This window comes from Balaenoptera musculus, chromosome X, assembly GCF_009873245.2.
Source record: "Balaenoptera musculus isolate JJ_BM4_2016_0621 chromosome X, mBalMus1.pri.v3, whole genome shotgun sequence".
NCBI lineage: Eukaryota > Metazoa > Chordata > Mammalia > Artiodactyla > Balaenopteridae > Balaenoptera > Balaenoptera musculus.
The window spans coordinates 9623930-9633544 of NC_045806.1; the positions used below are offsets into that span (position 1 = coordinate 9623930).

The window sequence follows — 9615 nt, forward strand, 5'->3', positions numbered from 1 at the left end:
CTAGTATTTCTTAAACTATATTAAAATTAAAATCTATTAAAAGATTTCAGGAGGCCGTCTTTGGAAAGCAGGTCGACCCTGGCAGGTGGCAGCTCTTCTAGAGTACATCCTTGGGAGATGACAGACATCACATAGAGATTTAGTAAAAATGACCACCCATGAGGTGCTTAATGATTCTCTCTGTTTTCCTACTACCCCTAGTGTAGCTTTGACAGAGCCTGGGAAGGAGAGACGAGGAGGCATGCCTTCAGCTTGGTCTCAACATCCTAAAGCTGATCCCACCCTGCTACCATCAAACATTCACTCGGAATCAAAGGTGCCAATTCCAAATCAAGACCCTACTGATTTCTCCCAAGCAAACCAGGCCTACGGAGAGGCTGTGAGCTGGTGGCCACTGGATCTGAGAGGGGGGAGCCTCAGGACACCCCCCAGCCAGAGGGCTCTGAGACGTAGCAGCAGTATCCTCTCGGGATCTGTAAGTTTGGAGACCTTCCGGGAGAGAAGCAAAGGTGCAGTCAGCTTAAAGCGTCCAGGTATCACAGAAGCACAGGAGGCCAGTTCAGAAAGGCGAGCAGAACTCCCCCTAGGGAAGAAGCTCACCAAAAGTTTTTCCCAAAGCTCGATGCACTTTAGCTCTGAGGGGAAAGTTCACAAAAGGTCCCCAGCGGCTCACAAAAACTCAAAGCTGTATAGGACATTGCCCTTGCGGAAGCTGGAAGGCAGCAGTTGGAGATGCCGGGGACCTTTCAGCTACTGCTTCCTGAACCGAGGGCAGGATGAAGATGGTGACGAGGATGAGGAGGAGGCAGAGGCCACCCTCCAAGTCTCTTGCCTCTTTCAACCACAGATGGCTCAAGCCATGCCGGACCCAACCAGCCCACCCCTGGCTGTCGGAATTCAGAAGAAAGGAGGGGAGCTGTCCAGAGGTTCAGTGCTGAAGGTCTGGGCCGAAGACTTGAGTGGCCCAGATGATGTGGACTTCAGCAACCTGGCTTTTGATGCCCGGATTGCAAGGATAAATGCCCTTAAGGAGAGCGCATATGCAATGCCCGATGGGTTCCTCGCAGCCCAGAATGATGCCAATGAGCTGCTCTGCCTTGTCAGGGCGACCAAGGGGAAGAAAGAGGAGTCACGCCTTGAAGCGTATGACCTAACGCTTTCTCAGTACAAGCAGCTGTTATCCATTGAGTCCAGACAGTTGGGAAGTGCCTGCAGGAAAATGGCAATGGCCGAGAAAAGTCCAGAGGAGATGCTCCTAGCTATGACTTCCAGCTTTCAAGTGCTCTGTTGCCTAACAGAGGCCTGCATGCGGTTAGTTAAAGTTGTGAACTCAGAGACACAGCGGCAGGAAATTGTAGCGAAGATCGATGAGGTGGTCATAAACTACATCTGTCTCCTGAAAGCTGCCGAGGCAGCCACCGGAAAGACCACTGGGGATCCCAATGTTGGACTCTCAATGCGACATTCAACCACCATGGCCGCTCTCGTAAGCACACTAACACGTTCTCTCAAGATGCTTTTAAATAAATAAAGTATGAAAGTCACATCATAATCTACCTTTGCAAAGCCATACATGAACTTTTATTTACTTTATGTGTACGATGAACAGATGTCTCCTTTCTTCTCTCTGTATATTTTGTTATTTTATATGAAATAGGAGATAAAAGTCACATTGATGAAAAGTTGAAATGTACTAATCCAGATGTATTCTGTTTATATTATACATATATATACATGTAAAAGAAATATACAAGAAAGTGGTGATCTTTGGCTATTTTTCATATAGTCGAAACTCCAGGTATGTGATGTGAAACTTTAAATTCTGCTGTGTTGGAGCAAAACAATGAATCCTATCCCCTTTCCTTCCAAGTGGATACTTGGAGACCATATCATTCATATTTAGAAGTAAAAAAAAGAAAAGAAAAGAAAAGAAAAATCACCATGTATATAAAACAGTACTTATGTTTTAAAACTATGATTTTTAAGCATTGGAAATAGCAAAAAGACATTTAAAATTCAAAAAGCTATTATGAATTATTAGAGAATATATATAATAAATTAATTTTTTGCTCATAGTGTTTGGTTATCTGATGCTTTTTTCCAGGAATCCTACATATTTCATTTTGGCTTACGCCATTTGGGCTAGAAATGGGGTGGGAGTGGATTCTATTGTGTCAACACAAATGCTCTTCATGATGTTTCCAGAATTAAAATACTTCCCAAATAGAAGAACAGAGGGAATGAGGGGCAGGTTCCTGGGTGATACCTACTTAGGGACTATCTAATTGCATGCAAGGAAAGGAATTAATAATACCAAAATTAAATTGTTTGATGAAAAGAGAGATCTGCTTTGACTCAATGTCAAAATATACAAACCAAAGACACCGTCTCTCTAGAATTCCCTTCAGGGTGACAGAACATTTAGTAAAGTATTTGCAAAATTATGAAAAGGAACATTTAATGATACTCACAAGTAAATGCAGATCCAGTAACGTAAAGCAAAGAGCTTCGTGCATCACCTCTACGGGAGCCAATGCTCCCAACCAAATTTGCAATGACAACCTAACACCGCTGGGACAGAATTTCAAATCTGGAATGTTCCAGAAAATCAGGGAAAGATAGTTACTCTAATATGGAAGCCATACCTAAATAAATAATGAAAGTATTTATGAAATGTTCTAATCTGGATTGACTGATAGAAATATGAAAGCTGGGGGGGAAAAAAAAAGAGTGGTAAACTTGACTGCTTTAAGTGAACCTGACAGAATGCAAAGAAGTTTTTAGAACCATCGTCTCTCTAAAAATGTATCTTTGGGTCAAAGCAAAAGGATGCAAAGTCTGCAATTGTAAAATAAAGTTGATATGTACATATGTACTTCGTGGCTCTTTTAGTGCTCAAGCTACACACACTCCTATTTATGTAGGTGGCTTCTTAGAATATGACAGGAGTGTGCCCAGTGCAAATATTTCCATTTCTGTAGGCATAACACAGTCCCTAGTTGCTGTCTCTCTCGTCAGTTGTTCCATAGAGACTCAATAACAAAAGCCACACATATTTATAGGTGGTAGCAAACAAAAGGAGTTTAGACGTGTTATTATAATGTTTAAATAATAAAACATTATTTGATTACAATTATAAATATTGGTGTTTGATAGTGAGAAATATTAATGATGTTTACTGTGAAAATTTTTGGTAAATATTCTGTATACGAAAATACATATTAATAGGATTGTGTTCTATGTCAGACATTGTGCTAAACATATCATATATCTTATCTCATTTAATCATCACGACGATCTTATGGTTTGGACACTATCATTAATTTCCTATGGAGGCAATATAGTTTCGTAGTTAAGGACATGTGGTTTGGGGTCAGAAACTTCTTGATTTAAATTTGGACTCTGCCGTTTTCTAGCCCTTTATCAATTTTCCTCAGTCTCAAGTTCCTTCTAGTAAAATGGAAGTCAATAATAAGATCTATTTCCATAGGATTGTCATGAGTTTTAAGTAAAATTATGTATAGAAAGTTCTTACTGCAATACCTGGCAAAGAGTAAGTACTCAGTGTTAGATATTATTATCATCATAAGCATTACGTTAAATATATTGCCCACGGTAATATGTAGGGGCTGTTTGTTTTATATACGTATTGTATCCTGACTCTGTGCAGAATACATGAGTGTATTGCATATGTATAAGAGAAATATACGAGGAAGTGATGATCCTTGTTCGATCACATGTACAGTTAGAACACCACCCCAGTCCATTTCAGTTCTTCGCGAGGCCTCAGTGAAATAGCTCTGGGTCTTTCTAACCAATCTCCCATTACCTTTGGGTGCTCCAATACATTTCTGTTTCTTATAAACAAACTCTTTGCTACTTAGAAAACCTCAAGAGCCCCCCAATCGCTAAATGTGCTGCTCCTAAGTGGGGTCCAGGTCCACTAGAGTGTAGGAAGAATGTATTAGAATGATACTTGTGTTTATTTTTATCTAGCCTTTTTTATGTTTGTGTATGTTTTATAATGGCATAAGAGTACAGTGGTATATGTACATCATTTTAAATAAATCAATTAATTAATAAGCATATGCCTGATGCATGTGTGCAATAATATTGTCGCAGGTAGGGTTGCACTCACTAAAGTTCGGAGACCACTAAAGCAGAGAATGAAACTTCCTTGTCCCTGAGGTCCTTTACATTTAGTCCCCAGCCTATTTTTCCAGGTGTACCACCTATCATTTTTATTCATCCTTTATTATAAAACTTTCAAACATATACAAAGATAGGCACGATAATATAATGAATCAATATGTACTGATCACACACCCATTCATGTCCAATCTTTTCTCTGTTTCTAGGCACCTCCTTCCAAACTGTATGTAGAAGCAAATCCCAGACATCATAGCACTTAATCCATGAATATTTCGGTAAGCACTTCCTATAGATAAGAATTTTAAAACATAATCATAAGCCATTTTCACGCTTTTTAAAATTAATATTTCCCTAATATTACCAAATAAATATGTTACAGAAATAAATGATGAAGAAAGTGAAAATTCCTATAAACCCAACCCCCAAAGACAGTCATTGTCAACAATTTGGGGCATCTGCTTTCAGCTTTTTCTATATCTGTGCTATTGTTATTATTATTGTAGGTGTTTAGGAGTTTCACCTTTGACTCAGAGAGTTAGTCTGAACACATTTGCCCTTCTCCTGAGTCTCAGTTTCACCATACTTTATGTAAGTGGATTGGCCGGAGGGGTCTGATTGACATGGAAAGACAGAAGGGTCAGATGAACCACCGCCACAGTATTAGGCTTCTAGTAAAATCCAGCAACTAATGCAGTTGCCTTAGACATTAAAATGACACAGACCCCTCAGCCCAGCTGATATTAGTCTAATGACAAAAGAAATTATGTTTCAGAAAAAAAGAAAACTGACAATATTGAAATGACCAGCTACAGCAACATTACAATAGATTGATTCCTTTTGCTATGAATCTCATCTTTCATTATAATTTGTCTTAGGAAAGACAATTTTCATTTCTGTTCCTCTTCTATATATTTCTAAATGTCAGTTATTCTCTGAATGTTATTTCTGAGCTACTCAAGATGTCACACTAATTTATTCCTCCTGGATTACTCTCCATTTGGCAATGGAAAAGTTTGTTCTCTTGGACTGATTATCACCATTCATAATTGTGTTAACTGTTTTTGAAATTGAGAAGAAAGCAAATTAGCTATGTTCAGGTGATTCCTCACCTCTTCCAAATATTTAGGAATCTTCACAGGGATCAAAATACATGGATATTATTACATTATTTCTCCTCTAACCAGATTTTATCTCTGCTGTGAAAGTGGTTGATTTGGGGTGTGTGTGTGTGTGTGCGTGAGTGTGTTGGGTGTATAGAGGTGCAGGACAGGTGTTTGAGTAGATAGGTGTGTGTGTCTGTCTGTGAGAATAGTTTTCAGTTTGGTTTTATGGATTTCAGTGCAGGTTTCCCCTCTGGCATTCCAAAAACTATGATAAAACTTTCAAGTCAGATTACAGAAATAGCTTCTCAGCTTTGAAAGATCAAAGAGTTGGAATCTTACCTTTTGAACTGAATTTTTATTCATAACTTGAACATCACTCAGTTGGACACTTTTTATTCTGCCTATTCCTTAGCCTACTCCTCTCACTTTTTCATTTCAAAAATTGGAAAGTAACCTTTAGAAACTATTAAAATTTTTTCATTTTTATTTTATTTTCTTAACATCTTTATTGGAGTATAATTGCTTTACAATGGTGTGTTTCTGCTTTATAACAAAGTGAATCAGCTATACATATACATATATCCCCATATCTCCTCCCTCTTGCGTCTCCCTCCCACCCTCCCTATCCCATCCCTCCAGGTGGTCACAAAGCACCGAGCTGATCTCCCTGTGCTATGCAGCTGCTTCCCACTAGCTGTCTATTTTACATTGGGTAGTGTATATATGTCCATGCCACTCTCTCACTTCATCCCAGCTTACCCTTCCCCCTCCCTGTGTCCTCAAGTCCATTCTCTACGTCTGCGTCTTTATTCCTGTCCCGCCCCTAGGTTCTTCAGAACCTTTTTTTTTTTTTTAGATTCCATATATATGTGTTAGCATATGGTATTTGTTTTTCTCTTTCTGACTTACTTCACTCTGTATGACAGACTCTAGGTCCATCCACCTCACTACAAATAACTCAATTTTGTTTCTTTTTATGCCTGAGTAACATTCCATTGTATATATGTGCCACATCTTCTTTATCCATTCATCTTAATTTAAAAAATAAATAAATTTCGAAGCCTGTACATAGGAAATCCATGGAAGAACAATCCATGTCTTTATCAACTGTTTCTGCTGCAGAAAATAATGGAATTAATTGAATCCTGCTTAGCTGAGGGAAATAGATAACCAATTATCACAAGTAGCTTATTTCACCATTCAACTTGAAATTAACCTGCTGCCTTCGGGTGAACTTTTCCTAATCTTTCCACCATATTTATAATTGCATCTCAATTTTATGTTACACGTTAATTTTAAAGCATTAAAATAAAAATATATATATATATTAAATAAATATATATATATATATATATATTTTTTTTTTTTTTTTTTTTTTTTTTTTGGCTGTGACACAAGGCTTGAGGGATCTTAGTTCCCCAACCAGGGACTGAACCCGGGCCCTCGGCAGTGAAAGCGCGGAGTCCTAACCACGGGACCGCCAGGGAATTCCCCTCATTTTCCACTCTATAGTCTAAACCAAAATTCTGGTCCAGGATGCCGTTTGCGCTATCATCACGTACAACGTTAGGCGGAATTAGCTTCTTCTGTTTTCCTTTTGAATTAGTACCCTTTGCACATCTTTCCCTTTGACTAAATGACTTATGACTTCTTTCCGTCACCCCCTCCCAGGATGAGTCCATTCATTCGTTCAAATAGCTATTAACAACATCCTAATCTGGGCAAACACTGTGCTAGGTGCCAGAGGCAGGGTACAGTGATGAATATGATTGACATGGTCCCTGCCAAAAAGGGAGTGCCCATTCTAGAATGGATAATGCTTTGTTATTCCTTAAGAAAGGAGGGGTTCGAAGGAAGTATAGGCAGTCTTCACTTTGCATGATGGTGCAGGACTGTAAAGATGACCATGCAAGCCCAAAATGTGTAAAGTGATCTTAATAATCAGAAAAAATTACAGTTGTTCCGTGACTTACAAAGATTTTTGTCAAAATATCATTCTCTTACTATCATTTATAAATGTATAGGGATATGAAAAATATAGTAAAATGCCTATTTATTTAGTACCTGTACACAGTAATTTAAAACATTGGAAACTTTGAGAATTAAAATGGGTCATTTTGTAAAACCTTATAGAGTAGTTTGAACAGTGCTTGCCTTTTCTGCATCATGTAACTTACAGTATGGAATGAGCATCTATTCTATGCTTTGGCAAATTTTCTTACTCCTTTCTAAATGTGGATCGGCTTCCAATATTTTATCATTGGGGCTTTCAATGTTATGCAATATCTCTAAGAGTTCCTTAATGTGAGTGTTTTTTCCCTAGTGTCACTTCCTCGGGGACAGCTTCATCCTTTTCATCACAACCACTCCCCTTATTTATGTCACTAAGTTCGCCTTCACTGCATCCCTCTGGCCTGTATGTCTACAATCTCAAACGAGGGCAGTGATAACATTCGCACAGTCACCTACTTCTTCTATTACTCCGTTTACATTTGATTTTAATTTCACTTCCAGAGTAACCACTTTTTTTTTTTTTTAATTTATTTATTTATTTATTTTTGGCTGTGTTGGGTCTTCGTTTCTGTGCGAGGGCTTTCTCCAGTTGCGGTGAGCGGGGGCCACTCTTCATCGCGGTGCGCGGGCCTCTCACTGTCGCGGCCTCTCCCGTTGCGGAGCACAGGCTCCAGACGCACAGGCTCAGTAATTGTGGCTCACGGGCCTAGTTGCTCCGCGGCATGTGGGATCTTCCCAGACCAGGGCTCGAACCCGTGTCCCCTGCATTGGCAGGCAGATTCTCAACCACTGCGCCACCAGGGAAGCCCCAGAGTAACCACTTTTTACTTCTTTGTTATGCTCTCGTCCTTATTGGCCAGTTCCCTCTTTCAATCATCCATTTTTTATAAAACGTTATATGGCTTTATCACTCAGGATAAAGGGAGGAGGCACGACGACGTGCTTTGCTGTCTGTGCATGAACTGAATAGCAGGTGCTCAGTGACCAATCACTGGCAGACTTTGAAAGAAGTGATATGATTGGTCACTGATCATCATGCACACCTTTTACTTATATAGTGATTTTTGGATTAAGGAGCTAGTAGCCACTTTGCTATAAAGCAGAAACCAACACACCATTGTAAAGCAATTATACTCCGATAAAGAGGTTACAAAAAAACAGGAAAAAAAGCTAGTAGCAAAATTTGTACTTTATGCAGTTATTCACAGTTAACATACCATGGCAACCGAAGTTTAAACCGTGTCGTTGGGGGACTGGTGTTTAGCTCAACAGTGTTAATGGAGATTCACGTATATCAGACCCATGCAGAGTGAGGACTGCCTGTACTCAGGTGTTTAAAGGGTCTGAAGCCCGTGGTGAAAATGGCTAAACGGGTAGCATTCAGCGCTGTCCAGTAGAACTTTCCGCAATAATGGAAATTTTCTAAATCGTTGGTGTACAATATGGTAGCAAATAGCCATATGTGGCTATTGAGTACTTTCCATGTGGCAACTGAATTTTTAACTTTATACAATTTAATGAATTTAAATTTAAACACCCATCTGTGGCTAGTGGCTACCCTGTTGGATAATGAAGCTCTAGTAGGCAAGCAGACAGAAAGGTAAAAAATAAACAGAATAATGACAGATGGCAGCAAATTCTAAGAGGGAAACGGGTAGGCTGCTGGGGAAGGTTTGTCTAGATTTGGGGGGAAGGAGCTAACTCTGATCAGTTAGTACACATGACACCCATTTCACACAGGCCCTGCTAGAGACATGTAAATGGTGTATGTAATGGAAACAGTAGCAGATGAAGACTATCCCTCGTTAGACCACAAGTTCTGACCGAAATCCTTTCCTCAACCCCAGGTAAGCCCTAAGTAAAAAAGACACCTGAGTGCCCCTGAACAATGCCAACACACACAGAGACTCAAACAACACTTGTTCTTAGCCTTTGGATGCCTTAGATGATGATGTGTGATTTGCATGGATGACTGTTTCTTCCCCAAGATCTGAAAATCTGCTGCAAATTTTGACTACACATTAGTTGGTGATGATTAATATAGGCATTGGCGTATGGGAAGCATTGTGTCAGATACTGACCTAACAATCAGCATGTGCATTCTGTTCCCTAAAATATGTCCCTCCTGAAAACACACTCTGATGCCACACCAGCCCTCAGTCCAGAGCTGGAACTTTCCTCTGCTTTTCCCCATCTTTCCACCAGTTCTTGGGCCCAACTTCCTTCTTGGTTGGGTTCCAAGCCTCATCCCAAGGCCACTCAGATGTGGCCCAATCCATTCTGAGGTCTAAAATATATACAGAGTAGAAAGGAATAAAGGAAGGTGTGAGCTCAGAGTTTGATGAAA

At 39.6% G+C, this 9615-nt stretch overlaps 1 protein-coding gene across 2 annotated transcripts in view; it reads left to right on the top strand.

Moving 5' to 3' along the window:
- The window catches only part of FRMPD4 (FERM and PDZ domain containing 4), a 176998-nt gene extending 175097 nt beyond the window's left edge, over positions 1-1901 (top strand). Inside the window, exon 16 of one of the 2 annotated variants that reach the window (XM_036839955.1) lies at positions 207-1901. In XM_036839955.1, coding sequence (XP_036695850.1) covers positions 207-1531 — 1325 coding nt within the window. In that variant the 3' untranslated portion in view covers positions 1532-1901. Of the gene's footprint in view, positions 1-201 lie in introns of both variants that reach the window. The other variant, XM_036839954.1, reaches the window with a different exon arrangement.
- The last annotated feature ends 7714 nt before the right edge of the window (positions 1902-9615 follow it).